The 14,171-nt window shown below is 36.0% G+C and overlaps 1 protein-coding gene across 17 annotated transcripts in view; it reads left to right on the top strand.

Annotated features, from left to right (window-relative positions):
* Positions 1-3,364: 3,364 nt before the first annotated feature.
* Positions 3,365-14,171, top strand: part of LOC105225669 (protein sneaky) — a 392,025-nt gene continuing 381,218 nt past the window's right edge. For 5 of the 17 annotated variants that reach the window (XR_007421636.1, XR_007421637.1, XM_049448028.1 and 2 more), the window contains exons 1-5: positions 3,380-4,116; positions 4,169-4,793; positions 4,864-4,985; positions 5,042-5,172; positions 5,236-5,454. Coding sequence is in view for 14 of the 17 variants with exons in the window: in XM_049448028.1 (XP_049303985.1) it covers positions 3,624-4,116; positions 4,169-4,793; positions 4,864-4,985; positions 5,042-5,172; positions 5,236-5,454 (1,590 nt within the window). In the remaining 3 variants the exon portion in view is untranslated. Of the gene's footprint in view, positions 4,117-4,168; positions 4,794-4,863; positions 4,986-5,041; positions 5,173-5,235; positions 5,455-14,171 lie in introns of all 17 variants that reach the window. The other 12 variants (XR_007421635.1, XM_049448018.1, XM_049448024.1 and 9 more) reach the window with 9 other exon arrangements.

Below are 14,171 nucleotides of genomic sequence, written 5' to 3'. Positions count from 1 at the left end.
TTTCTACAGTGGCACCTCTCAGCTGTGCCTTTGTTTACATAACATCAGCTGATAGTTACTCTATTCCTCCTTTACGATGAACCTTTATTTAAACTTCCTTTTTCTTCTCATATGCTTCAGGTTCATCTTCTAAATTGGGGTCGATTACTTCAACTTCGTCCTGAACTTCAACGGTTCAACTTGGATTTCAGTTTCATAGATTTTTCCAAAAGCCTGCCGGGAGTTAAGGAACGTATTCCTTATAATAGTAACAAGCAACAAAACAATCTTTTGTTTCAGTAAATAGAATGCATCAAAACAACCTTGAGTTGGAACAACTGAAATGCACTATCACTAAAACAAACAATCCCAAACAAAGAAGTAACAAAACAACATTGAGTTTGACAACCTTATCTTAAAACAAAGAAATTATATCTAAGCGAACAATATATATGTAAACAAACCTAAACTAATAATTAATCTGTATGTAGACAAACTATCAACTATTTAGTAATAAGTCAATATACTAGTTAGTATAAATAGAAGTAAGAACGATGTAATAAGTTAGTCTTAAGAGTATAAATAAAGAGTACACATTTCAGTGCAGCTCAAAATATATTCTTTTGACTCATTTTTACTTCTGGTAAAAATTAACTCGGGGGAGACAAATTCCAAGTTACCAATTCAGTTATTTTTTCTCAGTTATTGAAGGTTCATGACAACTTCTAAAAAACAATTGTATGTAAATATATATGAATTTATTCAGGATAAAAATTAATGGAAAATGGGTAAAATGAACTATTATATTTATAATTTCAAATTATTTTAATCAATTATTAAGTACAAATATATAAAAAGGTGAAACATTTGTTGAGCTTATGGAGTAAAATTCCGAAACTGGACGAAACCAATTAGAAGAGTGGATACAATTTACTACTCCTAAGAATTACCTATTAAGTAAAATTAAATTTATGAAGCGCTTTCCCCCCTTTAGACATTGATGTTTCTCCATAGCACACATATATGGTGTTCACAATATGTAAATACAGGTTTTACAATAATTACAGATATCGTATATTTCAGTCCATGTTAAAATCATTTATAATACATTATTGATAGTTATTGGCAAGATGGAAACAGATAATTTCTAGTAACGTTCCTTCATCTTATTCAGTTTTGTTTACTTAATGTTAGCAAGTTCGAAGGGATTTAACGTAAGTTTTTATGCAGCTTGAGGCATTTACTACAGTGGCCATATAAAGGAGCGCAAATTCGGTGTAGTATTCGTAGTGGGAGAGTGACTCCGTCGCTGAATCTGCGCCCACGCCCTGACGGAAGAGAAGGGCGACGTGACCAAAAATGCCTTCTATGAGCGCAGTTATCAAAGCTGCCCCAGCCACGATATCAAAATCGTGCTTGGCGACTTTAACGCCAGGGTGGGCAAAGAAGGTATCTTTGTCATAACGGTCGGTAAAGTCAACCTCCAAGAGGAAGCATCTCCAAATGGTTTCAGTCTGATCGACTTCACCGGGGCCCAAATTATGGTTATCTGTGGTACTAAATTCCAGCATAGAAAAATTCATCAAGCTACCTGGTTGTCTCCGAATCGAAAAGCTACCAACCTGATCGAAAATGTTGTGATAGACAAAAAACATGTCGCCAGGGTTTTAGACATGCGTACGATCCGAGATCCTAACATCGACTAAGACCACTATCTTGTTGCAGCCAAGATACGCACCCGTCTCTGTGCAGCAAAAACGCAAGGAAAGTTCGACGTCAAGAAGCTGCAATCACAGCAAACAGCCGCACGATTTTTCACTCTAATAGCACTCTTGCTCTCTGAGAGCACTCGTCAGAGACTGGGTTTAAGGGAACTGTACCACGCAACGTTACAATACATCACAACACGTGCCGGGTGGGATAGATACCAAGAGTTGAAGAGGGAAGCGAGACGCATTTGCAGACAAAAAAATAAAAAGGCCGAAATGGGTGAATACGAAGATCTTGACAAGCTGGCCGACAAAGGTAATGCTCGAAAATTCTACGAAAATATGCGGCGACTAATATACTCTTGTAGAACTCGCAGAAGTTATCTAGTGACTGATGCCCAGAGCATACTAAAATTATGTGGGAACACCAATCCAGCTTGCTGTATGGCAGTGAAGGCATAGCACCTGGAGATGGTGAGCCCGATTCCCCAATCGATGACCTTGAACAAGTTCGAATAGTTATTACCTGTCTGAAGAACAACAAAGTAGCGGGGCCGATGCATTGCCGTCCGAGCTATTCAAACAGGGCGGCGAAGATCATGCCCGACGATTGGAATTGAAGTGTGCTCTGCCTAATCCACGAAAAGGAAGACTCTGCAAGGGATAGGCCTCCCCAACATCGCATATATGGTTATATCGAGTGCATTGTGTGAAAGATTAAAGCCCACCGTCAAACTGATTGGTTTTTATCAGTGTGACTTTATGCATGGAAAATAAACAACTGACCAGATATTCACTATGCGCCAAATTTTGGAAAAGATCCGTAAAAAGAAGATCGACACGCACCACCTGAATTTGGTATCCTCACACAACTATAACGGCTGAGTAAACTGACATTGAGCAATACCAAAATTTTTTCAGGATCGGGAAGGACCTCTCCGTGGCTTTCAATACCAAACGAGGTTCAAGACAAGCTGGATTGCTTTTATCGAACTTCTTCAATCTACTCTAATTCGATCAGCCTAAAAATCCAACGAAGAATAACTCTAGTCAACAAATAGCTACTTCGGTGAGAAGGCAGTTGAGAAATAAAAATCCTCTCTCGACGAACAAAAACTAATCTCTACTAAGTCACTCATTATTCCCGTCCTGTTATAGTGTACAGAGGCATGGACGATGTCAACAACTGATGAGTCGGCTAAGAAGTTTTCAAGAGAAAGGTTCTGCGAAATATTTATAGTCCTTTGCGCATTGGCCATTGACATATATGTAGTACATAGTTCAGCGATTTAAAAGATAGCGGCTACGCTAGGCGAATGGACGAAAACACTCCAACGCTGAAAGTGTCCGACGCAGGACCCGCCGGGGAAAGCAGAGTAAGAGGAAGACCTCCACTCCGGTGGAAAGTCCAGATGGAGAAGGACCTTTTTCCGAAAGCGAAAAGGAACGACCGCTACTGTATCCGTAAGTGTTATCTACGCCAATAGAGAAGAAAAAGAAGTGATTTCCCACTTAATTAAAATTGTAAATGTTAGATAGTTGGGTTAATTAAAAAATTATTTTAGTAAAATTAAACTACAAAGCACAGTGATGAATGAGTCGACTGATTTTTCGTCTTTGTTTCCAACTGTTGAAATTGAGTATTAATTTTCTCCAATGCGCAGGTCAAAAAAATTTTGTTTTGCACATGGGTTTTACTTAATATTTTCGGTCGATTATAAATAATATGTAAAATATATCTGCGGCGAATTTATAAAAATCAGAAAGAATGCTTGATTTTATATGTTTATATTTTTGTAGTTACAATTCTAAACTGACGCCAATACATTTAAATATTTTGTACGTGGGTTAATTATGTGTATTGAATTTGAGCTTGAGCCAACTTAAGCAGTTATCCCAGAAATACAGATATATTGTGTCTGTAAATGTGTTTCAATGATATGCTTGTTATCTAAGGTTGAAAATATAATAAAACAAATATTGTACATTCATATATGTCATATAGAAATGTTTTATTTTATAAAAAGAAAATTTTGTTTAATGTTTTCTCAAAAATGTCGTTCTTTATACTGCATTTTGTTAAGCCGCAACGTTGAAAATTGGACGTGTAAAAGATATTTTTGTAGTAGTTTTGTCGGTTTTCTAGTGGCTACCGTGTTATGGTTCCTACTTCTGCTTAATTTTCAATTTTCTTTAGAAATGAAGATTATGACGTTGGGGATAATCGTTACTTTGGTTGGTAAGGAACTTAGCAAAAGCTCAAAAGTTATGGCTTTCTATTCGATATATGACATTATCCTAACGGCAGGAACCGGATTTTTGTTTACATCGAGTTTAAAGTGTATTACTTTATTAATATTTATGGGAATGGCAGGAAAATCTGGACGGAGTTATTTGCGAGCTTTGAGTTTCGCCTACATAATCACAGGTAAATTGAAACTACGCTTTTTCTGACACACAAGTCATTTGAGCAAATTCAGGTCCTATTGCAAATTTGGCTGCAAATGGTGGAGAAGTTGTTCGAGTGTTTGCATGTGCCACAACGCTTACATATAATTTGACCAAGACCCGATTAGATATTATGATAAAACCGTTCCAAAAAACATTAAATTCGATGGAAAATGATTTAATTGATGTAGAAAAGTCATTTGAAAAGATGAATGAAATCCTTCTACCAATTCGCGTTGAAGTTGGTGGAGCCGATTACGATTCATATGATAATTTAACTCTTCGTAAAGCGGAAAATATGGGACACCATGTGCAAAAGACATACACAAAAAAATTTGAAACTCGTTGTAAAAGGCAGATAGTGAAAGGGGAGAAACGCTGCCGTGAAGCATTTGCCAAAGCTCATACAGAATGTGAGAATAAGTTTCCCCGTATAGTTCGAACTTTCTTGTGTTGGCCTTTTCAAGTGGATTTTATATGTCACATGAATTTATTGGGAAAACCAGACATGATTTGTAAACCAAATGAAGTGCTGCCTTCCAATTTTGGAGACAACTATGTTCAATTGAATGATGCTCAAAATACACTATTTAGAAATACCTCAGAAGTGGAGTTAAAATATAAAGTAAAATCAGTAATTACACATGCTGACATGAGGTATAATTAATATAATTATTTGATAAAATATAAAACAATTATTTCAAAAATTTAAAACTTCGATTTCTAGGGCACTCGATCACATATCTGATATAGTTGTAGACGAATTTAATGCCAAGAAGAAAACATTTGATGTAATAATGCACATCACAAATACCATTTTATCACTACTTGTCTTTAAGGTTGCAGTTGGTAAACAAATTTTTAGTAAATGATTATTTTATTATAATAAGTTGAATTATTTCAAGCCGCTGTAGTATATCACAAAAAGTACTTAAGCAACATTGATTTTGATAATATATATGTAACGGATTACTTTCGCCAAGTTGATGACCGGCGAAAACGAAATAAAAAACCAACAATATTACCATTAACCAAGGTGAGATTTCTAAGACATACATATGGGCATTGCGCAAAAATTACTGATTCTTCGTTTACTTAGTTCGAAAAAAACGATGTGGTGGATTTGGAGCGTACATGTTACCGAACTGAAAACGAATCGAAGATAATATTTTTTTATTTTCTTCAATTCTCATTGGAAATTTTAACCGCATGCTTCTTTTTAATTCTTGACCACGTGATTATTACGTTGCTCAATATAATACGATTCAATTCCTTCATTACATATACACAAGAAGGAGAGCACATTATAAATTTTCAGGTAAATGACACATAATAATTAATATAAATTATTCCAAATTAAAAAAATTAATCGCAAATTCGTCGTATATTTCCCCCACTTCTCTTGTCTACTGAAATATTTTATATACGAGAAATAGATAAACATAAATATAAATAGACATATTCTTGTAAAAACGTCTGTATGTACATTCAAGAAGAAGAGCTTAGTTAGGCAATTTGCATCTTGCACTTCACGCAAGAATGATAGAATATGACGCGATACAAAAATAGCATTTATTCTATTATTCTTGAATTCACAGATTTAGAGGTGAATACTAATACATACGCATTTACATAAGCAATTTATGCACATTTCAACTGTTAACTGCTAATACTTATTGTAAGTGTGATTTTTTTCTGATTTTATTTATTATTGCTTGTTCATTAGGGTGTGTCATTCTGAGGCAACCTTTTTTTCAACTGAAAAACAGGCTAAAAACTTTCGAAAATGAGAAAGAAAACGTCACGCAAAAGATGAGCTCTTAATATTAATATTAAGAGGGACCTCTTTCAAATTTTCTGTTTTCCATATAAATAACATGGAAAAAAAAAACATTTTTTTTTGTGGTGGTTATTGTGCAAAGGTTATTATATGTGCACGCGATGGCTGCCAGTAGGGATGGTAAACTCGATTCCCATTCTACTCGAGAATCGAGTTTTCTCGATTATTTTTTTTTTTTTAAGTAATCGTTGAATTTATCCAATCATCAACAACATTCCTTAAATCTCAATGAAAATATTTATGTTACTATACACATACATACATACATATTACGCACAAAGTTTATTTTCTTTGTCTATTCTGTCTTGACCACATTGGTCCAACTACGGACAAGCGTGTGAACTGTCAAGAGCCATGAATTTTCTATTAGTGGATTTCACCACTTTTGGCTCGGCAGGAGAAACTTTAAAGGGGTATTCTACTCTAGAAATCAAATTTTGGGCAGTGTTTTGAATTTTATTTAAAAAAACCAAAAATATTTTTACTATCCATTTTTTATGGTGTTTTTTTTTATTGATATCTTAAGAATACAAAAAAATGTTTACAAAAAATATATAAAAATTAAAATAATTAGAGGCGGGGGGGAGAGACAGGTGTAAGAAAAATGGCGCATCCTGGTGGCATTGATCCTGACTCTCCTGGAGGTCTGAAAAAAAAATCAAAAGAAATTCTTAATCAGTAAGGATGCTGTTATAGTCTCTACTATATATTCTCTATATTTTTTTGAAAAAATGGCGAGTGCCTGAAAATAAAAATCATTTTTTACCCTTTTTTTGAAATTTCTGAATCCAGTATCATAATTTGCTAGAGTTAATTTTTACCAGAAGTAAAAAAGAGTCAAAATAAAATATATTTTGAGCTGCACTGAAATGTGTACTCTTTATTTATACTCTTAAGACTAACTTATTACATGGTTCTTACTGCTATTTATACTAACTAGTATGTTTACTTATTACTAGTTCAAAGTTTGTTTACAGATTATATTGTTTGCTTAGATACATTTGCTTTGTTTTAAGATAACGTTGTTGTTCCAACTCAAGGTTGTTTTGATGCATTCTATTTACTGAAACAAAAGATTGTTTTGTCGTTTGTTACTATTATAAGGAATACGTTCCTTAACTCTCCCCTCTGTTAAAATGAAATGTCCTCATTTCAAAACATCTAGGCTTAAAGTTGACTTATAATAATTACATAATTATTGTATGTGTTTTGTTTCTCATAAGAGGAACTGTTTGAATAAAACACATGATTTTTTTTAACGTTGGGAAAGATAGAAAAACCCAACGATGTTTATTTGACCGAATCCAAATTAATACTAAACATTGCTACTCATTACTACTCATTACATCTCTATCTTTCATTTTTTCAACATTGACGTCGTGGTATTTCGTTGATGCCATATCGCACCAATTCACCCAATTCTTAACAGTCCTACCGAAAAACCAGAAGTTTTTCAAAGATAACCAGCAACAATAACTCCCTGGTCTGGTCTCAAATTCTATTTACCTTCTGTGTCTATAGGCAGGATACATATCTTCTGGACTGGCCTGCGCAAGATATTCGTCGCAGTTTGAATTGCCACCGACCGCACCAAATTATCCCTACTTGGGCAAAGTTCTATTATACGGCCTATTGCCCATTGTGCAGGTGGGAAATTTTCACATTTAATCAGCACTAGCTGCCCCAATCGCACTCGTTCGGATTCTCGTCGCCACTTCTTGCGCTCCTGCAGTGTAGTCAAATATTCGTTCTGCCATCTGACCCAAAACGCCTTGATAATAGCGTCTCTCTTTCCACTGTTTGATACCCTTAGCTGCGGAACCCTCCGGAATTGCGAACGGAAGCGGAAGAACAAGAGGTTCTCCGATTAACAGATGACCTGGTGTCAATACTTGAAAATCAGCCGGATCGTCATTAAGCGGACGTAAATGACGTGAATTGAGTATCGCTTCGATTTGAGTAAGTAAGGTTGATAGTTGCTCAAAAGAGAGGACTCGTATACCAATGGTTCGAATAAGATGATACTTCATGGACTTTACTGCCGCCTCATAAATGCCACCTTGATGAGGCGCTGCAGGGGTCATAAACCGCCATTCCGTTCCTTTCCCACTCAGATGCTGAAATACTTCCTTTTGGTACCATACCTCCGTTGCTTTACGTGTCTCTCAAGCTGCACCTACAAACGCTGTACCATTGTCGCTGTAAATTCTTTCACATCGACCGCGCCGTGCAATAAATCGTTCGTAACAGGCAATGAATGCCACTGACGTTAAGTCTGTCACCACATCTAGGTGAACTGCTCTTGTTTTGAGACATACAAAAACCGAAGCCACAACTTCTGTTTTATAAGCTGATTTCCATCCCTGTCAATCATCTTAATCTCCATCGGCCCAGCATAATCCACACCTGTGTGCAAAAAAGGCTTACCTGCCCTTACTCGATCAGGGGGTAAGTCTGCCATCATTTTAACTTCAGTACGATGATTATGTCGCACGCAAATAACACATCTGTGCAGGTATTTCCTGCACTATGTAGGCGCGGAATCCAGTAGTTCTGACGAATAAACTGCATCATAATTTGAACCCCACCGTGTTTCGTTTCGCTATGTGCGTGATCCATTATTAGCCACGCTAATCGTGAACCATCCGGAACTATCACTGGTTGTCGCATACTTTCTTCTAAATTTGAGTTTTTTAATCGACCATGCACTCTGAGTAGTCCGTTCATCATCACAGGTTTTAAAGATTCAATCTTGCTTTTCTCTGGAATTCGTCGACCAACTACCAAATTCGTAATCTCTTTGTTGTAATATTGCTCTTGTTCTTGTCTCAACAAAAATTTCATTCCTTTTGCTCTGTGCTCATTATCCGGCACTAAATGTAACTTTTCTCTTCTTTTTGATCGCCTAACTGCTAAGCGGACTTTTACATTTGATATGAATTTGAACAAGTAAGCCGCGATATCTAACGCTCTTTGTAATTTGTCGACATATTCAGAAGAAGACTATCTCCGCTAGATCCCTCTGTAACTTTTCACCAAGCATTTTCACTTCATTGAGAGAGATACCCTTATCTGTACGGCAGCTAGCATCGAACACCACCCTGAACTTTTTTGTGACACAGTGATGTGGAATATGATACACTAAATCACCTGGTTTAGCGGCCCTCGATACTAGTTCCATATGCCCCGACGTCTTATACTCCCTCATAAAGTCGACATATTGCTTTTTAAGCTCTGGATTCTTTTCTAATCTTTTCTCTAAAAACATAAATCGCCGCAACGCTATCTCTCTTGAAGCTCCAATATCACCAATATTTTCTCTTAACGGGATTGAAACGACAAACCTGCCCGTAGGGTCTCTTGAATATGTCTCAGCAAATATCTTCTCAACGCTTTCTTCTTCTTCAGTCCGCTTATAAAATGTAGCCACTTGATCAAGCTGCCAGAATCGCCTGACCAACTCACCCAATTCCTCAATGCTTGTACAACAATATATGACATCGAATTCCCAGTTTCGATACTGCTTTGTCTCTCATGCGCTCCACATACAACCATACCTAAATGTGTCTGAAGATATACCATTCCATCAGAGTTGTGTGAGTGTACGGCTATTAAAATTTTTGCAAAGGTCTTAACATTGAGCACCACTTGCACTATGCCAGGTTCCTAATAATGCGGATCAGCAAGCGGTACAGAAATGAAACTGACGCTGGTTCCAACTTACAGTCAGCATTAGGTAGGATCGGCGCCAATTGTTTTCCTTTGGTAGAATCCAAAACTCCTCTTCTATGTACCTATTTGATTGGAACCATGGCCTTATCTTCAGTACTGTACGTCGATTGACTCCAAAGGATTTCCCCTCTATACCGACCATCTTGCGCGATGTTGGTAAGATTGGAAACTGATATCTGTCACTGAGACTGGCAGCAACAAAGTTTGGTTGTGCGCCGCAATCTAGCTCGAACTGGTCCGAAAACCATGACCATTTGCTTCCAGTCTTACAGATATAGTAGGCAACAAGGCTGGCCTCGAATCTAAATTGAAAATAAAACTCGTAGAATAATCAACATTTGAGTTTATTTCTTTCTCAATTTTATCGTTACTATCTTGCTCTATACCCCTAAGTGATTTACGCCTTTTTGATAATTGTTCCTGCTTGTCTAATAGACTAATTTGCATGTCGACTATCTTGATCTCCTCATTAATGGCAACAAGGTCCTCTGCGATATTTGATTGCACAGGATGAGCGTATCTAATTTCTGCGCTACGACGCCGTTTAGTGCTTCTTGCTCCCCATTTCCCTTTTAACTTGCGCCTGCGATAAGGTTCATCAACCTTAACCGTTAGTGCTTGTTTTACCACCTCCCTCATCGGACAAAGCAAGCTGTTATGTTTAGTCTGCCTTGGACAACGAGAACACCCTTTTTGAAAGCACTTACCAGCTCCGTGCCCCTTCTTAAAACAATTATGACAGATATTGTTTCTTCTCACAAACTCTTCACGAGATCTCAAATTGAGTGCGATAAAGTCATCGCACATCCATAGCGGATGATCGCCACCACAACAAATGCATGGAAATGATCTTTCACCTAACGACCTGCTTTGGTGGAAGTTTTCACCTTTCGCTACACGTTCCCGTTTACTACCTGTGCTTCGGTCATTGTTAAAAACTACCTTGACGTCTTGTGACCGTGAATAACGTGCATCTGTTACATTAGCTAAAGCTGCTGCTTGACGATCCAAGAAATCTAACATCTGTAACAGTTGGGGTTTCTGTCTCTCGTTGTAGTTCCCACTGCCTACTCGTATCTGGATCTAACTTTTCATGCAACGTATGAACAATTATCATATCCCAAGACTCGACTGGGACTCCTTGTGCTCGGAGTTGCCGCAACACTCCGTGTGTTACATTAGACATTCGCTGAAGATCATGTGCTCGCGGCACCCCTCCTATAACTCGCAGACGATAAAACTGTCGTAAATGTTCACGACAAATCGGATACTTGCGGTCATACAACTGCTTGAGGCGATCCCACGCCTCTATATAATTATCATCCGTAAACTGCCATTCGCCCAGTGTTTGTGCAGCTCCACCAACGAGCGATTTTTTTAAGTAAGAAAATTTGAAAGCTGGTGAAACATTTTTATTTTCGTGAAACATTTTTATTTTCGTGTATGGCAGCAGAGAACCGATCACGGAACCCAGACCACATCGTTAATGTGCCATCAAAATTACCCCAGGTATTTTTTAAGTCATGTTGTTGGTATGGCATGTTTACCTACACCGCCATAGGTTGCTGCTCCAGTACAATCGGCATTTGTGTTAGCTCCTTAATCTTAGCAGCCAACAGGGCTTGTGCTGTAAAATAGCGCGACTCCACTAAATCTCGTCATATGCATTGACTTGTGCACGGTCCTGATCCAACTGCTTCTTGTGTGCATCTACAAAGCGTGCGTAATAAACTTCCAGCTTCTCTGCACGAACTTTGACCTGTTCCAGCGAAGCATTTTTAAACTCAGCATGTTGGCAATAATCCATGATTCGCGAAATTGATTTGCATAGGCTGTCCAAAAGCTCTTGTCCTCCCATTCTGCTGTTTATACAATAAAGATAATATATCAATTACACCTTTTCCGTTCAATCTATATACGCTTTTCTCTGCTTCTGCAAAGAGTAGACTTACTATCTTTTAACAATCTTTCGCCAAATAATAAACAAAAAATATCTTCTCAATATATGTATATATTTCACCTTGTGCTTCTTGTCACCAACTGTCCTTTCTACATTTTAACAAATAATTTCATCGTCAAAACTACGTAGGCGACGCCAGTATCTGCATATGTATATATACATATATACGTATCAGGATGCTTCTGCTACTCTTTCAATCTTTTACCTTTTCACTCCATCTTATAAGCAAGAAATATAGAATAAGTTCCAATTCCAGAACATTCGCTCTCTTGTTTTCTTCTAGCCACTTTGACTGCCACTACATGTGCACATACATATGTATGTGTATACATGCCGTCAACTCAAGCGCATGCACGTATAACTTAACAAAAAGAAATACCATCTAGTGGACTGTAAACCATAGCATATGCACATCCATATGTACATACATAACTATATATTCACATATTGCTATATTCTAGTCTTCTTCCTCTCATATAATTCTCTCACAAATTCTATAGAATTCTATTCTCATCTCTTTTCACCTTTCCTTTATTAAGGGATACTTTTCTCGCAAAATTCTCGCATTTTCTACGACAGCTATTCTCAAAGTTGACAACGAAACCGAGTCAACTCCGAGTTGCAATGCTCCATGTACTTATGTATGTATATTTTCGCTTTGCCACAGCAATCCGAAGCGTCTCCACACGCATATACATACAAATACAAACTTAGCTCAACTTTTCACCACGCACGCGAACACATTCCACAGAGCAAGTTTTGTTCTTTGATTCTTGATTCTTTAATTTTTCATTTCTTTAGGTTTTAAATAAAACACGATTTTTAATTTTAACAATTATAAGTTTATTGAACTGATCTGATCTTAGCTTATCTCCGCTTGATCGTTGATCCCAGACTGAAGTCGCTCTCATCAAGCCCAAACGTTTAGCGGTGCATTGCCTGGAATATCCAGTTGACCAAGGTGACCTTTAAAGGCATAGATATAACAATTAGGATAGCAACTGAATATTCCCAGGAACAACAATAACAATTCGAAGAGAATGAGAGAGGTGATATATAACTCGCCCTCCCTTAAAAAATTCGAGTCCCTGCGAATTTTGTCTTATTTCTACGTTTATGATTCAAAACATAAATATTTAAGAGATTACAATATTTTCTCTCTTTTGATAAATTTAACATAACTTATTTAATATTTAATTTTTTAGACAAACATAAACTAGAAATGTAACAATTCATTTAGTAAGTAAGAAAAGTGAAAACAAATATTTTTTTTTTCTTAACTTAATAAAACATTATAAGAAAACATTACATTTTATTCAAACACTTTTAATGGTCTACGAACACACCCTATATCGATTTTATTTGGATTGTTTCTATTAAATTTGTTGTATCTTTTATGCAATTTAATTCTCTTCGCTTGAGAATTTTTTATAAATAATTCTTTGTTGTTAAAATCAGGTATTTTGTCCCTAGTTCTGTTGATTCTTTCAATAGCTTTTGTTTTTTCATTATGAATATTTCGTTCTATTTGTTCAAAATCTAAATCTGTTTTAGTCAAAAAATCAAATGGTTTTACTTTAGTTACACTATGGACTGTGTTATTATAAAAGCCTACGGCCCTTATAGCAATTTCTTCGATACTTTCATTTAATTCAGAATTGTTTAGAATTCTAATATGTTCAATAATGGTAGAGTGGAAACGCTCTATGTCGGAATTTCCTGTGTGACTCCCCGGTGTTGTAAAATGCGCCACTATATTGTTTTCCCTACAAAACATACGAATTAATGAATTGTTAAACTCATTATCCATTATCATTTTTTCAGGTACACCCAAGTAAGAAATTCTTTCCAAAAGTTTTATTTTAATCGTACACATGTTCTTATCGCTAATTTTGTGTAAAGACGCCATCTTTGTAAATCTGTCGATGGAGGACATGAAATATGTCTTTGATATGTGAAAAATGTCTATGTGAACAATTTGATTTGGTTTATTAGGAGTTTCAGTATGAGTAAAATATTTTTTGAATGGCTTCCTGTCATATTTGTTTTCATTACAAATTATACAATTATTGATAAAATTATTTATATATTTTTTAATATTTGGGTAAAAATATTCAAATTGAATTTGTGCGAAATTTTCCAACACTCCTCTATGATTACCGGATTCATGAATGTGCTCAATCAATTGATAAAGTTCTTCTTTAGTTTGAATATCTTTTGCTAATTTCAAACATTTTGTGAAACCTATGTTTTTGTCGTTAGAAAAAATGTCAATCAATTTTTCTTGGACAATATTGTATTGGTCATCAGGTAATTCTAAATATATACCAATTTTACCTTTTTTCAGATATTTCCTGAATAAATCTAATAAGTAAGAACTTTTGTGTAAATCTTTTTCGGAAATATAAACTACTTTATACTTTTTATACAAAAGCTCAAATTCGTTTGTTTTATTTTTTAAAATTCTAATTTGAGTGAAGTATCTATTAACGATAGTATCAGA

This window comes from Bactrocera dorsalis, chromosome 2 (genome assembly GCF_023373825.1).
Source record: "Bactrocera dorsalis isolate Fly_Bdor chromosome 2, ASM2337382v1, whole genome shotgun sequence".
Lineage (NCBI taxonomy): Eukaryota > Metazoa > Arthropoda > Insecta > Diptera > Tephritidae > Bactrocera > Bactrocera dorsalis.
Note: the sequence above shows the minus strand (reverse complement) of the source record. Positions and strands in the feature narration are given on the sequence as shown.